Source organism: Alligator mississippiensis, chromosome 1 (genome assembly GCF_030867095.1).
Source record: "Alligator mississippiensis isolate rAllMis1 chromosome 1, rAllMis1, whole genome shotgun sequence".
Taxonomy (NCBI): Eukaryota; Metazoa; Chordata; order Crocodylia; family Alligatoridae; genus Alligator; species Alligator mississippiensis.
This window is the reverse complement of record NC_081824.1, coordinates 95,865,157-95,882,681: the sequence shown is the minus strand read 5'-3', so window position 1 is coordinate 95,882,681 and position 17,525 is coordinate 95,865,157. Positions and strand designations below refer to the sequence as shown.

At 45.7% G+C, this 17,525-nt stretch overlaps 1 protein-coding gene across 2 annotated transcripts in view; it reads left to right on the top strand.

Moving 5' to 3' along the window:
• The window catches only part of METTL24 (methyltransferase like 24), a 96,845-nt gene that overhangs the window by 48,428 nt on the left and 30,892 nt on the right, over positions 1–17,525 (top strand). Inside the window, exons 3-4 of one of the 2 annotated variants that reach the window (XM_019499881.2) lie at positions 4,818–4,957; positions 16,436–16,664. In XM_019499881.2, the coding sequence (XP_019355426.2) occupies positions 4,818–4,957; positions 16,436–16,664 (369 nt within the window). The remainder of the gene's footprint in view (positions 1–4,817; positions 4,958–16,435; positions 16,665–17,525) is intronic. The other variant, XM_059732844.1, reaches the window with a different exon arrangement.

The following is a 17,525-nucleotide window of genomic DNA, read 5'->3' as shown; positions in this document are numbered from 1 at the left end:
CAGGCACATTTAATGCATTCTAGGTTCCCAGTGAGTTTAGGACAGGTGGCAAATCTCTGTGTAAAAAAAAAAATGTCCCCAATAGTGTCAATTGAGATCTGAAGCAAGAACTATTATAATCACTCATAAAAGGGGGGAGGGGGAGGGGGGGACAGAGGAGGAGGGTGCACATGCATGTGTAATTTTTAGGATATGAAAACCTCCAGATCCACTTGAAATCAGTAAGTGCTGCAAGTGCTCATAACCTCTTCCAGGACATCTTGATAAAAAAGTAACTTCTGTAGGGTCATGTATAAATATATACTTCACCTAAGAAAGAATGGGAAAGACCAATGGATGCTCACAGTTTAGAGTGGGGTGGGTATTTTATTGTCCATGTCTTCCAGCAAGCAGTCTTTGCTTATAGTATCTTGCAATTTCCCCGTTTCATTTTGCATCTGACAGTAACATAAAGGACCAGCAAATGGGTGCTTGGGTCACTGAAATGTCATTCCTATAGCAAAGAAATCTTTGTGTGTAGATATGTACCATTGTTCCTGTGGTTTGGTAACTGGTATGGTAACATAAATGCTCATCTATCTGCAAAAGGTAAAGATTTCTTAGGGTGAATTTTAATTGGACCAACTGCAGAGGTGGGATAGAGTTAGACAAGCTTTTGAATGCAAGGCATTCTTCATCTGCAGACACTTAGGTTCTCTAGCTGTTTATTTAGAAATACTGAATTATTCATATGGTAACATCTCTGCCACAAACACTTTCTAGAAATGAACTGCAATGAGGGAACAGGAGTGAAGAAGATTCATGTGAAGACAATAAGCAATGAACCCAAATTACTTACACTTTTGTCAAGTTAAAAAGCTTAGGCAGAAGCAGGCTTACAGCACAGAAAATGGCCTTTATTTCCCTGATTTAATAGACTGTGTCAGAGTCTGCTAAACTCCACGAGTTGGGTCAAAACCTACAAGGACATCAATTAGTAGAGAGTTTAGAGTTTTTGACAGCCAATCAAGAGGTTTAGATCCCAGAGTGACTGACCCTTGGCCCAGGCATAAGTGAAATCAAGAAATGAGAGACACCCTCATTGCTGACCTAAGAGATGCTACTGAATTAATAACTGACAGTGATACCACCATGAAGGGTGTGAATGTTACAAGAAAAGTAATCACATTTGCAGACTAGGGAATCAGACAGGGCTCATTTTTCCTATGTGCTGAGTAAGTTTCAACTAAACAATCTGATTGTGTAGAACTCCCTGTTCTGTTACAGTAAGGACCTGTGTTCCTTTTATAGGGAGAAGATGATGTGTTTCCTGCACTCAGCCAGGTTTGGATCTGGGAAAGCATTTTCAATATTCAGAGTAGATAGCCATGAGAAACATCACATGCTTAATATATATTGTTATATGTAAGCCTAATAATATGATGATACTGAGAACTCTAATCAAGACTGAAGCCCCTTGCTTTCAGATCTTTGTAAACGTGAGAGTCTCTAGCCAAGGAACTTCTAACCTTATTAGACAAGATAGGGTGGGGAGGAAGTCCTCTCCACAGTCTAGCAGGCATGATGAGGTGAAGTGACTTGCCCAGGTTCATTCTACAGTTTGTTGGCTGAACTGGAAAAAGAACCCAAATCTCCTGCCTACCAGTCTGGCATCTGCTCCTCTGGTCCAGGCTGCCAAGAGCTGTCAAATGCTGGGCATTGGTACTGGCTTAATAATTTTGTGAATCAATCCATTGATGGCATTACAAAGTCTATTTACTTTGCAGAAAATGAATTTCCCATCTACAACAGATTATTTTTACCTATGTTTTAAATGAGCATCCATAAGTTATGTGGTTTTTTTAATCGCAGTGCCATCTTGTTCATGACTTTATGTAGCTGAATGGAGGGAGGGGAAGGAGGAGCCCAACGTTCTTGATTAAGGCTTAGCAAATCCTGGGAACAGCAAAAGGAGAAGCTATGTAAGCTTTTGTGAACTTGCCATGGGAATTATGAGCTAAACAGTTAAAAAACAACACCAAACCCTAAAACCCCAAGCCCCCTCACCCTGGAGCTCCCTGAATGTTAATTCTCCAGATAATGATCTTTTAAAGCTTAAGCCTATTTAGAAACAAATGTAATAATATAAATGATGTGGGTAGTGCCAGTGATAGCTAAGGCTGAATTCTATTTTCCATTCTACGCCTTTATTCAGTTGTTTTATTTCATCGGTTCTAGAGGTTTCATCTGCACTTTCCTACTTTTAGTCAAGAGTGATGAGGAAGTGATGATAATGATTTGGGGAAGATGCATAGGATGTTGTTATTGCTCTTGTTTGTTTCTAGGGCAATTTTGAAGTTTCACAGTCAAAACATTTTTCTGGATACACAGATTCTCTTGGAATCATGGTTGGTGCTTGGCGTAGAGGAGGACTTTTCTCCAGTCTTTAAGCGGACGTTTGCAACCTTTTCTCTCAGATTTGGATCACTCAGTAATGATCCATACCATTATGGCCGTCAAATTTGATTGCTGTGCTGTAATCTGTCTGATGTTGTCTTCATGACCACTTGTTAGTTGCTGCTGATACAGATGGAGCAGCCTATTAGGCCAGGGGTGGGCAATTATTTGGGCTCAAGGGACACTTAGGGAGCTTTGATCAGCTGTTGCGGGTTGCATTAGCACCCTCAGCCCCTGCAACAACTCACCAAAACTCTGTATGTAGGAAGCAGTGTTCAGGAGTGGGTGAGGCTGGGATCACATGTTCTGTGTGCGTGTGTGCACACTGTCTGGGTGAAAGGTCCTGGGAGCCTGCTGTGGATGAGGGGTGGGGAGGGCAGGAGGCATGTGCAGGAGAGCTCCCCTGGGCAGTGCAGTCCATGCTGCCCCTGCAGCACTCTGCATGGGGCTGAGCCCCACCTGCTTGCACCAGGGCAGCCTGTGCTGCACTCTCACATATGCCTGCAGCTTGGTTGGGTGCTGCTCTGTGCCCTCTGCTTCCAGTTCTGGGATCTGGAGCTGGAGCCCCATGCACCTACCAGGAGCAGTGCGATGTGGTGTGGCAGGAGCAAGAGGAGGAGCTACTGCTGGAGGCAAGGGACACAGAGCAGCACCCAGCTGGCTGCAGCTGTACCAGAAACAACCTGCTGGAAGCTGCTCCTGCCCCACCACACAGGAGGCTCCAGCTCCTGAGAAGGTGACCAGGAGCTGCCCAGCTGAAATTGCTCACCTGGCGCAGTGCGGTGAGGCAGGGGCAAGATCAGAACCAGGAGTAGGAGCCCAGCACAGGCTGCCCAGGCATGAGCGAGCAAGGCATTTCCCCAATGGAGCACTGTGGGGGCTGCTGCAGGCTGGATCTAGTCCCCTGGCAAGCTGTGTTTGGCCTGCATGCTGTTTTTTGCCTGCCCCTGTATTGGGCAGTAATGGCTACTGGAAACTTTATAGCAGCAGTTATTACAATTACCCTGCCTTCATATTGGTTTTTAGAAGCAATTCAAGATGTTGCTTTTAAAGAAAGGGTAAGATCCTTAACCATGCTCTGGCTTCTTTATTCTGATTACAGGGGCTAGAGCATGATAAGTGACCCCTAAAAGCCACATACCTGGACACAGAAGGATTCCTTGATGTATTTCTTCAGCAAATAGGCAAAAGACTGTGTCATGGACCCTGTCACAAGCAGTGTCATAATGTTATTGTCAGAGTGGACCTGTGTGTTGAGTAATGGGTGTGCTAAGGGCATGGCTGCAGTGTATAGTATTTTGGAGATTCTGGGCAGGGTATGATAACCCACAGGGAAGACCCACCTGCCAGCCACCTGTCCTCCCCTGGAATAATAGCTCAGAATCTTGGAAGACATAAAAGGTGGCTTAAAGCCCTTCTAAAGTCACAGCACAGTCTGGCTTTCATTGGACTGCGGTCCTGGCTGAGAGCAAGGTTCTTCCCATATGATAACTTCAGAGTTCCCACCATTCAAAGTTAACAGTCCCTTTATTTAAAAAGTCTATATGGTGGTGGTGGGGCATGCTGAGTGGAATATCACTTAGAAGGTCCTTTCACTTAGTTAGTCAAGATTAATTAGTGCACTTTGATGCAAAATGAAGACAAGTCCAGCTTTGCCTTTTGTATCTACTCTGTGTAAAAAAAAAAAAAAATCAATTCAGATTTCTGAGGAATTGATCATTACCTTTCACTTTCAAGTTTAGATTTTAGGGCCCCTGTTCAGAGCATTTAAGGAGCACATGCTTAATTTAAAGCCCGTGCTTACATCCATCACTATTCTCTTAAGCCCTTGATTAAGCACCTGCTTTGCTGTATGGGGATGTTTATATGCACACTTTTTTTTTTTTTTTTAAACTGAGATTCAAGACTCTATATATAGACTTTAACTTTATTTTTGCCTAAAATTTCCTTGCACACCTATGGTGCTATATAAATAGAATAGTGAATCATATATAATAAGAAAAACTCATAACTATTATATCTCATAACAATGCAAATGCAATCCATTGTTTGAAAGGAAAAATAAATAGATTTTTTAAGTTAAAGTGAATTATTTTCTGGCAAATAAACTCAAGATTTAATGCCTATTCTAGCTCAGTTATTTGCCTTTCATATCTGTATTGTTCTTATAAGGGATTTTTCTGATCCACTACATCCTTCACTAAGTAGAACAAGGATGGAAAAAACAACAGATTTTCTAGTCATGGATCAGTTTGCCTGTCAAATTTATAATTATGCCATTTTAATAATTTACTCATCTCCACCTTCGCCCCAGAATATAAACCACGAGAAAATTACAGAGTATTATACTGAAACAACAGATTTCCTTCTTCTGATTTCAGACTTCCTGTGAAAATATGAACATGAACAGCCTGACAGGTAATTCTGAAACCACTAAGAAGCCTTGGACAATCTGTCTTGATGAAAGGTTCAGTTTAATTCATCAAATCAAGAGCAAGCAATGCCGTCTCTATTCATTGGGGTGAGTGTTGCCTCTGGGAGACAAAGAAAACTATTTCTACCTGAATATACTTTCGCATTAAAAGCATGGAGCAAATTGCAACAAATTTCATCTTTAAAAACATGTGGGTTTTGTATAGTTCCTTTTAATATATGTTGGCCTCTTATTGTAGTAGGGCCATAGTGTTGTCGTTGTGGTGGTCCAGGGAATATCCAAGAAAAATGTCTGTTTGGTAAAATCTTTTATTGGACCAATTCTGTAGTTGGAAGAGAGGTTAGATAAGCTTTGAGACACAAAAGCCCTTCCTCAGGTCTTATGTTATTGTTGTGGAATGTGTTTTTAGTAAAAGCTGTTCCTTCTATAAGTGTCTATGAATATGAACTTTTGTAGTCCTTCCCTTTCTTACCATCAACATGGCAATGAATTGCCTGCTGAAAAATAATGCAGTAAAATGTTAAGTGGTAGCTCTATTAGGAGAAGATAGAGGTTAAGGAAATGAATTGAGACGTATAGAATCATAGAAAATTAGGGTTGGAAGGGATGCCATCTAATCCAATCCCCAACTATTTTATTCCAGCCAGGGCTTTGTCAAGCCAGGCCTTAAAAACCTCTAAGGATGGAGGTTCCACCACCTCTCCGGGTAATCTGTTTTAGTGCTTTACCACCCTCCTAGTGAGAAAATTTTTCTTAATATCCAAACTAAACCCCCGCTTGCTGCAACTTGAGATCTTTGCTCCTTGTTCTATCATGTGTCACCACTGAGAACAGTCTAGCTCAGAGGTGGGCAATTATTTCAGCTGGACAGCTGCTTAATGACTTTTGGTGCACTGTCTAGGGTAACCCCACCCCTTGGTGGGGGGGCCTGCCCCAATTGCCGTATTGGGATCGGAAGTCTTACCCCCACTACTCCCTGAACTTTATCACCAGAAGTCTCTCCCCTTGCCCCTGGAAGCACTGCTTTTGGGGGTGGGAGGGGCTGCCATCCTGCAACTGGAACCCCCCCCCCCCCAAATATATTAGATGTTTGTTTTGTTTTTTAGTATAACATATTTTAATGTTATTTAAAAAAAATATATATATTTGTCCTGATTTTGTGTGTTTGCCTAGCGTATATAGAGGTGATTGCACAATAGCTCAACATAGTCTTACCCCCTACACACAATATACAAATGTATGTGGATGTGGGGTGTAAGGTTTGTGGGATGGGGTTGTGAAAAGGCATGGGGTTTGTGTGGGGGTGGTAGTGTGTGTGTGTGTGTGTGTGTGTGTGTGTGTGTGTCGGGGGGGTGGTATATGGGGCCCCCCTGCCACATGCTCCCTCTCCCTTATGGCACGCAGTCCCTACTGCTGGCTTTGGCTGAGTCCCAGAGGCTGCACGTGGCGCTGGCCCAGCCCACTGGTTTTCATAGAGATTTGAGCTGGAAGGGACCCTGGAGGATCACTGAGTCCAGCCCTCTGCCCCAGGGGCAGGAAGTCAGCAGGGATCATAGGATCCCAGCAAGATAAGCATCCAAATGCATCTTGAAGGCATTCAAAGTGGGTGCTTGAACTGCCTCCGGCAGCAGTCTATTCCAAACCTTGGGGGCTCGGACAGTGAAGAAGTTCTTTCTTATGTCCAGCCTGAATCGGTTGCAGTGATCGTTCAATCTTGTCATCCCTTGGGGTGCTCTGGTGAACAGATGTTCCCCCAGATTCTGATGAGCACCCCCAATAAACTTATCTGGTGGCCACCTATCACCCCTGAGCCTGCGCTTTTCCAGGCTGAAGAGTCCCATGGCTCTCAGCCTCTCATCATAAGGTCTGTTTTCCTGACCTCTGATCATGGCATGGCCCTCCTTTGCACCCTCTCAAGCTTCTCCACATCCTTTTTGAGTTGTGGAGCCCAAAACTGGACACAGTACTCCAGCTGCCGCCTCACCAAGGCGGAGAACAATGGGAGAACGATGTCCTGGGATTTGCTTGAGAAGCATCTATGGATGCAAGCCAGTGTTTTGCTCGCTTTACTAGCCGCAGCATCACAATGAAGTCTCATGTTCATTTTGTGGTCAAGCATGACCCCCAAGTCCCTTTCATCTGTGGTGCTAGCCAGCATAGCACTGTTGAGCCTATAAGCATGCTGCAGGTTTTTCCTCCCAAGGTGGGGAGAACTTGCATTTTTCAGTGCTGAACACCATCAGGTTCTCATCCACCCATTTCATGAGCCTGTCAAGATCTGCCTGGATCACCCTTCTTTCCTCAGCTGTGGATGCTTTACCCCAGAGTTTGGTGTCATCAGCAAACTTGGCCAGTCCGCTTCTGACACCATTGTCCACATCATTGATATGGATGTTAAATAGTATAGGCCCAAGGACAGAGCCTTGAGGACCCCACTGGTGACCGTGTACCAAGATGATTGGCTCCTGTCAGCCACCACCCTTTGGTATACAACGTCAATCTCTTCCCCCTTGTCCAGGTGATAAGTCACCTGGTCATAAAAGGAAATAAGATAGGTCAAGCAAGACCTGCCCACAACAAACCCATGCTGGGTATCCCTCAGGATATTGCCTTCAGCTAGTCTGTTAAGGATGGCCTCTTTGATAATCTTTTCCAAGACCTTCCCCAGGATAGAGGTCAGGCTGATGGGCCTGTAGTTTGCAGGATCTACTTTCCTCCCTTTCTTGAAGATAAGCATGACATTGGCCCTCTTCCCATCTTCGGGCACTTCACCAGAGCACCAGGAGTTATCAAAGATCCATGCCAGGGGCTGAGTTATGATGCTTGCCAGCTCCTTGAGTACCTTTGGGTGTAACCCGTCAGGGCCAGCTGACTTGAAGGTATCCAGCCTATTAAGGTGTTCCTTCACGAGGTCAGCTTTGATGGAGGGCAAGGAATCTCCCTTACTTGGGCCTCCCTGACCCATAGTGGGCAGGGGTGTCCCATGGGACTGGTGAAAAACTGACTCAAAGTACCCATTTAGCAAGTTCGCTTTTTCCTGGGCATCGGTTGTCAATTGCCTCATCTGGTTTAGCAGGGGTCCAGTGTTGTCCTTTGCTTTTCCTCCGGCTCCCCACATACCTAAAAAAAGGACTTTTTATTGTCCTTGATATTTGTAGCTAGCTGGAGTTCCATCGCAGCCTTGGCTTTCCTGGTTTGCTCTCTGCAGGTCCGGACTAGAGCAGAGTATTCCTCCTTGGTGGTGGTTCCAGTCCTCCGTCCTTTGTAGGTTTTCATTTTAAGACGCAGGAGGTCCGCCAGTTCCCTGGAGAGCCAAGGGGGCTGCTGTGCCCTTTTGCTGCCTTTCCTCCGAGATGGGATGGACTTTGCTTGCGCATCCAGGGTTGCTCCCTTGAGGAGCAACCACTCATCGTGAACTCCCCTCTCCTTTGGTCTGTGGCCCTTTAGGGCCTCGCTGAGAAGCCTCCTGAGCTTGTCAAAGTCAGCTTTCCTGAAGTCAAGGACAAGACCAGGCTGGCTCTGTCAGCATATGGGGCTTGCAGCACCGCAGGCGAGAGGCATGTGCCATCAGGCCAGGCCCGATGGCAGGTGACTCCCTGTGGCTCCTGGTTCATGTGCCATCAGGCCAGGTGGGATCCATGCCACCACGTAGGGCCCCAGCACAGCAGCCACAAATGGATTCTTTGAGAACCTGCTCCAGGAATTTTCCAGGGACTGAGGTGAGGCTAATTGGTCTGGAGTTCCCTGGATCCTCCTTCTTCCTTTTCTTAAAGATGGGCACTACATTTGTCCTTTTCCAATTGTCTGGAACCTCCCCCAATTACCAACAGTTTTCAAAGATAGTGGTCAGTAGCTCTGTATTCACATCACCCAAGTCCCTCAGCATCCTCAGATGCATTGCATCCAGTCCCATTGACTTGTACACATCCAGCTTTTCTAAATAATCCGTAACTTGTTCTTTCACCACTGAGGGCTACTCACCTCCTCCCCAAACTGTGCTGCCCAGCGTAGTAGTCCAGGAGCTGACCTTGCCTGTGAAGGCTGAGGTAAAAAAGGCATTGTGTACTTCAGCCTTTTCCTCATAGTCTGTCACTCAGTTGTCTCTCTGATTCAATAAGCAGCCCACACCTTCCCTGAACTTCCTCTTGTTGCTAACATATTTGTAGAAACCCTTCTTGTTACTGTTCACCTTCCTTGCTAGCTGCAACTCCAGTTGTGCTTTGGCCTTCCTGACTTCATCCCTGCATGTCCAAGCAATATTCTTATACTCCTCCCTAGTTGTTTGTCCAATCTTCCACTTCTTGTAAGCTTCCTTTTTGTGTTTAAGCTCACCGAAGAGTTCTCTACTAAGCCAAGCTGGTCACCTGCCACCTTTGTTATTCTTTCTATACATTGGGATGGTTTGTTCCTGTACCCTCAGTAACGTTTCTTTAAAATACAGCTTGTACAAAGTACAAAGCTTCCTGCTCTAAGCATGGGCTTCTTGCACAATTACCAATTACTTCAAACAAATTATTTATACCGCTCCAGTTATTTATACAACCCCTAGCTCAGGAATTGAGCCTTTTAATACAAGACAGTATTTGCCAATGAATTGTCTTGATAGTCTCAGAGCACTTGCAGAGGTGATGATGAATAATAAACACAATTGTGGCCTTCTTTTAAAATGTTTTAGCCTGTTTAGTGTTCTCCCAAGGATACCATATTAACAACAATTGAAATTAAAGTCTTCTCTCAACAGAGCAAGAACTTCAGAAGCAGCAAACTCAACATGCTAGCCTATCAATATAGTCCTCCTGCAGGGAAGACCACACAGTTTAGTCTACTGAATCGATTCAGTCATTGCCCTTTAAATTGCTGGTGCTGCCAGTGTGAGGATGCTAGCTGAGAGCTAGACTAACCATTAGCTCATTTTGCATAAATCATCAAACATATGTCAGTTAATAAAACTTGCCCCTATTGTCCTGGGCCAGTTTCTGAGTGGTGGTATAGTGAGAGAACCTCTCTCTCATTGCTATTTCTCTGAACTGTCACACTTCGTCTATGATTTTGGTACTATAGACTTAACAGCGAGTAAAACTTTCGGAGGTGAAAAGAAATGAGAAATGCATTTGTGTGTAATTCTTCAGTAATGAAGATAGAACAAGTAGTGTAAGGGCTGATCTAAAGCCTGCCAGTGTGAGAGGGAATTTTTCCTTGGATTTGAGTGAGTTTTGGATTAGGTGGAGGTTGAGCCCAGGGTTCGAATTACAGGGTAGCTCAGGGGGGTTGAGCCCCCACATAATAGATGAGAACTCCCCATAAGAGATGAAAGCCCCACCCCTGGCCTGCCCCACACCTCAGATGATGGTGGCAGGGATGGTGGCTCCTGCCAGTGCTGCAGATCCCCCCCGCAAAGAGTCTGGGCTCAACCAGGCGAACCCTGGTTGAGCCCAGACTCCTGAGAAAGTGAGTCTGTGACCAAAAAATTTTCCTTGTAGAAGAAAATTAACTGAGTTCTGAGCTCTTACCCAGAGAGAAAGCATTCCTCCTACACTAGAGGGTTGAACCCAGAGAGTCGTAGTGGATGGGTCGGTATCGACCTGGAAGGACGTGGGCAGTGGAGTCCCGCAGGGCTCGGTCCTAGGACCGATACTCTTCAATGTCTTCATCAGCGACTTGGACGAGGGAGTGAAGTGTACTCTGTCCAAGTTTGCGGATGACACAAAACTGTGGGGAGAAGTGGACACGCCGGAGGGCAGGGAACAACTACAAGCAGACCTGGACAGGTTGGACATATGGGCAGAAAACAATAGAATGCAATTCAACAAGGAGAAATGTAAAGTGCTGCACCTAGGGAGGAAAAACGTCCAGCATACCTACAGCCTAGGGAATGACCTGCTTGGTGGAATGGAAGCGGAAGGGGATCTTGGAGTCCTAGTGGACTCCAAGATGAACATGAGTCGGCAGTGTGACGAAGCCATCGGAAAAGCTAATGGCACTTTATCGTGCATCAGCAGATGCATGACAAACAGATCCAAGGAGGTGATACTTCCCCTCTATCGGGCGCTGTCAGACCGCAGTTGGAATACTGCGTGCAATTTTGGGTGCCGCACTTCAAGAGGGATGTGAATAACCTGGAGAGGGTCCAGAGAAGGGCCACTCATATGGTTAAGGGCTTGCAGGCCAAGCCCTATGAGGAGAGACTGGGGCACCTGGACCTCTTCAGCCTCCGCAAGAGAAGGTTGAGAGGCGACCTTGTGGCTGCCTATAAGTTCATCACGGGGGCACAGAAGGGAATTGGTGAGGTTTTATTCACCAAGGTGCCCCCGGGGGTTACAAGAAATAATGGCCACAAGCTAGCAGAGAGCAGATTTAGACTGGACATTAGGAAGAACTTCTTCACAGTTCGAGTGGCCAAGGTCTGGAACGGGCTCCCAAGGGAGGTGGTGCTCTCCCCTACCCTGGGGGTCTTCAAGAGGAGGTTAGATAAGCATCTAGCTGGGGTCATCTCGACCCAGCACTCTTTCCTGCCTATGCAGGGGGTTGGACTCGATGATCTATTAAGGTCGCTTCTGACCCTAGCGTCTATGAATCTATGAATCTTTTTGCTGCTTATTTTCCTCAAGAATGTACACGACACATTTCAAGTGAACATGATATAATTTTAATATCAGAACAAAATGTAGACACGTGTGAATTTTTCACAAGTGTATTTTTTTTTCCTGCCCTATAAAATACTGCCCCATGCAAGTTATTTGCTGGTCTAGCCTCATGAGATGCATGTACGTAGCATATAACTAACCAAGATGCAGAGTCAATGAAGCAATTACAAAAAATCCAAAACCCACACACTTAAGGTTAAAGAGAAGCAGTCTTAATTCCCTCATATTCCCTATATAATCTTTGCAGCTAATTATTATTTAATTCTTCTGTCAGATGTCCTTTAGTTTGATGGGGAGAAAAGCAATTTTGTTCCAAGCAAGACAAAAATCTCTTTTAAATGTTCTTTTCTCTAATGCATTTTATAAAGTGCAGATGAGGAACAGCTGTTTCATGTGAAGCAGGTCCTCCACTGAGGGGGAATGTAGCACAAAGGCAAAAATTCAGTTTGAGTGTAAAAGGGACAACCCTGCATTAAACCTATGCTTCATTAAAAATTTAAGAAAACATATTGGTATGTTCTGCATTTGAGATGGCCATGCTGAGAGGTGGGAAATGGTACATATTTAATATGTGAAATATGCAAGTGAGTAGTGCCTAAACTCTCCAGAGGCCCTTTGAAATTAATTTAAGCTGCTCTAGCTATCAAGATGTAAGTTGCCATTTTTGCTTTGAGGACAAGATTTCCTAGTATGATATGCAATTGCAGTAACCACTAGTGACTTAAGATGCTAGATGCTGTTCCCAGTGTTCTGCATGTGTAGTTTTGCAGCCCCATCCTAGCCTCATTTTAAATTAATGCCTGACTGACCGTACTGCCTCATTTGAAACACCGTGAGTCCTAGGTGCTTTGGACATGCATTGTCTAGCTGGGGAACACAGGAGCAGGGAAGTACAGTAAAATCCCTGTTAACTGGCATGAGTGGGGAATGGGGGGTGCTGGTAAGCTAAGAGTGCCAGTTTCCAGGTCGGGGGTGGGGTGGGGAGGCTGTGGTGGCAGCCACATGGGGTGTGGGGCTCCTAGCTCTGACCCCGGGCAGGGTGGGAGGGGCCACAGGAATCACTCCCAGGGTGGGCGGGTCTCAGCTGCACCCTGGCAGCTCTGGCTGCGGCCCTGCTCTAGGTACTGGGAGCTGCAAGCCACGCTGGGGGCAGGCAGGAGAGCCTGACCGTGCTCTCTGTGGTGGGCGCTGCACCCAGCCACTCACGGGCCTGAGGGGCTGGAGCTGCTGCTTGTGGGCACAGGGCTCTCGGCTCTGACCCTGGGCAGGGTGGGAGGTGCTAGTGCTGGGGAAGGGTCCCTCTTGGCTTCTGGCCATGCACCACTCCCCCCCCCCCCCAAACACCAGGGCAGCCCAGCCACAGGCTGCTGCGGTGGGGGGGGGGGGGAGGGGGCATGTCATGCATGAAGTTAGGTAAGAAAGCAGCTCAGCAGGCAGGAAAGTAGCAGGGCGCAGCACCATGTGCATCCCACCGCTAAAATTCCAGTTGATCAAGTACTTTGGTTAGTAAAATCCTGGATAACAGGGATTTTACAGTATATGTAATATGTTAAAGTTACATCAGAGCATGTCAGCTAAGATTGAAGGGTGTAAAATATGGAAATGCTTCATTGTGGGTGGTAAGACCCAGGGTAATCTGAGCTATCCCCTGGACTGGCTTTGTGTTGACAACATACAAGAGGGCTATGGCATTAATCCTACTGGGAATTAAATACCAGTATGGTGCTACTCATGCCCTCAATCATCACAATGTATCTAAGCTAGGACAGAGAAAGTGGGAATCTTCTATGTGATGGAGGAGATGGGGATGCATCCTTCTTTTCAAGTGTCTGTGCAGTGCTAGCAATAGTTTGGCTCTAAGTGTGTGTGCATATCACCTTCTAGTGAGTGACCCACAGAAAGAAAGATCTGCAGTTCCAGCACTATGGGGGTGGCTTAATTTTTTGGAGCTGAAGATCCTTGAGTCCTATCTTTGCTGATGGGCATAGAGGTTAGTGTCCCTAGCACTATAAAAGATTAATTAAACAAATGGCAGGCACTAGAAACAGTAGGAAATATGCCAGGCTTTTAAAAGGCTGTTATGTATGCATTTTAAATAGGCTTGGCAGGATTTGATTTTTATTGCTAAATGGCGATAAGACTTTGATTTCACCTCACACTCATGGACTGACAAAAATATGCTTATCAGTGATAATTGGAATGTATACCAAGTATGTCAGAAAAAAAAAAAAGGGACATTGTTGTGGGGTCCCACCCCACAACAGGGGCAGGGCTCTTGGTAGCTGGGAGCCTGGTGTTGTCAGTCACTTACTCTGCCCAGGTTCCAGCCAGGGATTGGGCACCAAATTCCTGCCCAGACCCGTGCAGCCCCTGCATGCTCAGGGCAGGGTGTGCGGGGGTGCCCCTGGGGCCCAGCCACTGCCTCTTCACTGCCCAGAGGGGTGGGAGGCTATGGCTGTCAAGGGGCCAGGCAGCCCCTCTGCTGGTGCCTGCCAGGTGGGTGTCACCCCTTAAGGGGCTGTGGGGAGCAGGGGACTGCTTGCTGGGCAGCCACTGCCTCCTAGTGTGTGACAGGGGGCACACTCAGGGCCTGGTCTCGTGCTGGCCTGCCCACCTGTCTCTATGGGGTAATCCACCCTGTCTCACCTGCCACAACTTTACTGTTTCCATAAACGGATGGTAAATGCGGGAGACTGCCCATTACATGCCCCAATGCCAGGGGGTGCATTCTGCAGCTCCGACCTCCCCTATATCACAGCCCATTCCTCACAGATGGCATCCACATGTTGTAATCATACTCTGCACCATGACTGGTGCTCCCGGGTCTCACTGGGACTGCTGGAGCAGCAGGTCATTGTGTTCAAATACTGGTCTTACTTTCATCCCACACCTCCACCTCCTTGCAGCAGAGGACTTACCGGGGTCAGGAGTCACCCCTCACTCTCTGGCTGAGCCCCCTACTTGGCCTCTGGCCCAAACTACAGCCCTAGGCATGCACAACTATGCCTTGGCCTCTACCCCACACATGGGGTTCCTACTATGCCCCCTCTAGAGCCTCTACACCACACCCCATCCTGGGGTCTTCTCATCTTCATGATGAACTATTCACAGGGCTGGCCCTTGTGCTGCCCTTCAGGCTTACTCCCAGTTCAGCCCTACTCCATGCACCCCCAGGACTGCCCTCAGGTCTACTCCTTGTTCAGCCCTACTCAGCCCCCATAATTCACAGCCTTTCAGGCCTCCTCCCATTCAGCCCTACTCTGTGCAGGGCCACACACTACCCCCTCTGGGGTCTCCGGGATCTCACATCCCCACTGGGCTCAGGTGGCACTCTGCTTGCCATGCTTAGCCCCGCTACTCCCACAACTGCCTCTAAAGCCCACCCAAAGATGGGGGCTGGGGTTAAGGCATCCCTCCTCACCTTTCACTGCAGAGGTAACTGGCCTGGCACTTCCTGGGGACTCCCACACAACCAGAAGCCCCCCCCCAGGCCACCCTTCCCCAGTATGTTGCAGTTTTAGGTCATGCCCAGGACCAACAGCCTCCAGCTCCTACCTGCTAGATGTTCTATGCAGCTCAGCCAGGCAATATTTCTACCTGGCTAGCAGTATCTAACTCCTGTGTTTATATAGGCAGCCAGTGTTCTAAAATGGCTGCCACAATCAGGCACCTGCTGGCTGCTTGACTCAGCCCTTAAAGTGGCAGGCACCAGCAGTGCCCTGTCACAGTGCAGCGTGGGACTTGAGGAATTCAGCCGCATTTGACAGCTAGGAGTTCCCTGATGAGTCTCCTCCCACAGTAACTGCCTCCATAGCCCCTGCCTGCAGCCCCTATCCCAGCCCTTTCCCCTGCACTCAGTTCCATGAGGGCAAAGGCTCCAGCCTGGTATGCATGTACTATCAAATGAACAGAATAATTTTAAACCAGTATGCTTTATTAATTTATAGATATTTACTTTTTATATTTTGACATGTGCTTTTATAAAGCTTTTAACAGTATACTGTCATTACTAAATTGGCTGCCCCCCATTGCCCCTAATTTTGCACAGTCCTGAAAATTTAAATTGATAAAAATCAAAATAAATGGTTAAAAATAAACATCCATTTTAGCCGTCAAAATTAAAAAGAATCAAATTCTGCCAAACCTAATTTTAAATGTATTTATCATTCTGGTAACACTGTGATTATCAGAGTGGACTATAGGAATATGTGCATTGGTAGCTAAAATAATCTATTATAATTTTGTTGTGGGAGGAGGCAGAATGAAAAAGTGAAGAATACATCTATACTCCCAAGTATATTTGTTGATGGCAGAACTGCGGTCTTGAATTACTCCTGAAATGAAGTACCATATTCTTTATTGAAAAAATGAGGTGGGTTTTAGGAAGCCAGCTCCCTGGGAATATTGTTACGTTTCAGGGCATTTGGTTACAGATTGCTTGCTTCTGGCCTCACATGCACCTTGTTAATCTGTTACTCGTACATTACAGTGAATTTAATCCCTGCCCTCCCGCACTGAAATATTTATTTTCTATAAATAAACTCTATGGAATTCTATAAAAAAAAATTCTAAAAATACTCTGAAAGTCACTTATGCCTGTCCCATTGGGGATAATAAAGACATCTGTACATTTCTTCCTTTCTTAAATCACAGTTATTGATTGCTAGTCTCCAACCAAAGTGATAGTGGGTGGTAGTTTTATTTATGTTTTTACTTCCAATGATCTAGTCAGACTCCTGGCCCTATTTGCTAAGTACTGTGCATACATACAAACAGTTTACAATTTGAAAAAGTATTTTCTCTGCTCTACTTTAAAAGCCAATAGGTAGAAGTATTCCCACTCCTCAAGTGAACAACTGGAATTTTACAACTGTGAGACATTTTTTTACAGTTATACTAATAACTTCTTGTTTTTTTGCAGACTGGGAAGTGATGATAACCAGTTTGAGATCAGCATGGCCAGCAGCAGATGTGAGGTGCATCGTTTTGATCCTAGTATCAAATCAGCACACATTCAGGAGGGACAACATCTCTGGTACCATCGTCTGTCCATTGACTGGAGAGATCCTAACCCCGTGATTGCTGCTCATAGACTGCGCAGCAATACAAAAAAGCTTGGTACAATCTTAAATGAATTTGGACACCAGAAGGTGAGAATTCTAGGTGTATTTGTAACTCAAGGGTTAAGTGCTAGGAAAACTTCATAAGCTTCCTTCCTGCTTCTTGAAGGGCTTTGAGCTTTGTCTGTCATCCCCACAATGCTCTCTTAGCTGAGCCTCTCTCTTCACAAAAAATTATAATGTAATCTATTGTGAGATATGCTTTTCTATAGTGCTTTTTAATTTTATTGGCAGCAGCTTCCTTGATTTTTAACTCACCAGCTGTGCATTTTTAATGCTTTTTCCCTCTCTTTCTCTTTAGGGCTTTTTAATAATAGTTAGTTGATGACTGTGGTTACTTGTGTCTTTTACCCTGAAGCAGTCCGCTGAGTTTGAGCAGTGTATCCTTAATACAATGCATTTTATAGTCCCAAGAAAACATTTACAACTACCATAAGAGCAGAAGAGATGGTGAAAGTGTTGTTTATGTTTACGGGGTCACTCATCTTTATTAGACATCAGTAGTAAAAGCATCCTGGTTTGAACTGGGCAGGTCTGCTTTTTTGGATTTGCCTAATCTCTCTATTTAGAGCTGTAAAAGACATCTCAGTTCTTCAGGTCTTTAATTACTTGTGCCAAAGCACACTTCCGAGAACTCCTGACAGGCAGATTGCATGCTTCCAGATGAATTTTGCCTTCAGAGAGTGGACTAGCCAGAATTAAAATGCTAATATTCATTGGTGCCTGCAGCTAGTTCTGCTCATTTTTGTTTTTTTTAAAGAAATAGACATACCCAACTGAGGAGGTCATCTCATGCAGGCTTAGCCAACCAAACAGCAAATAGAGGTTGTCACTGTAAATTATGACAAAGTATGAGGTGCCTTTTTCTGTTCCTTTTTTCCCTTGTTTTTT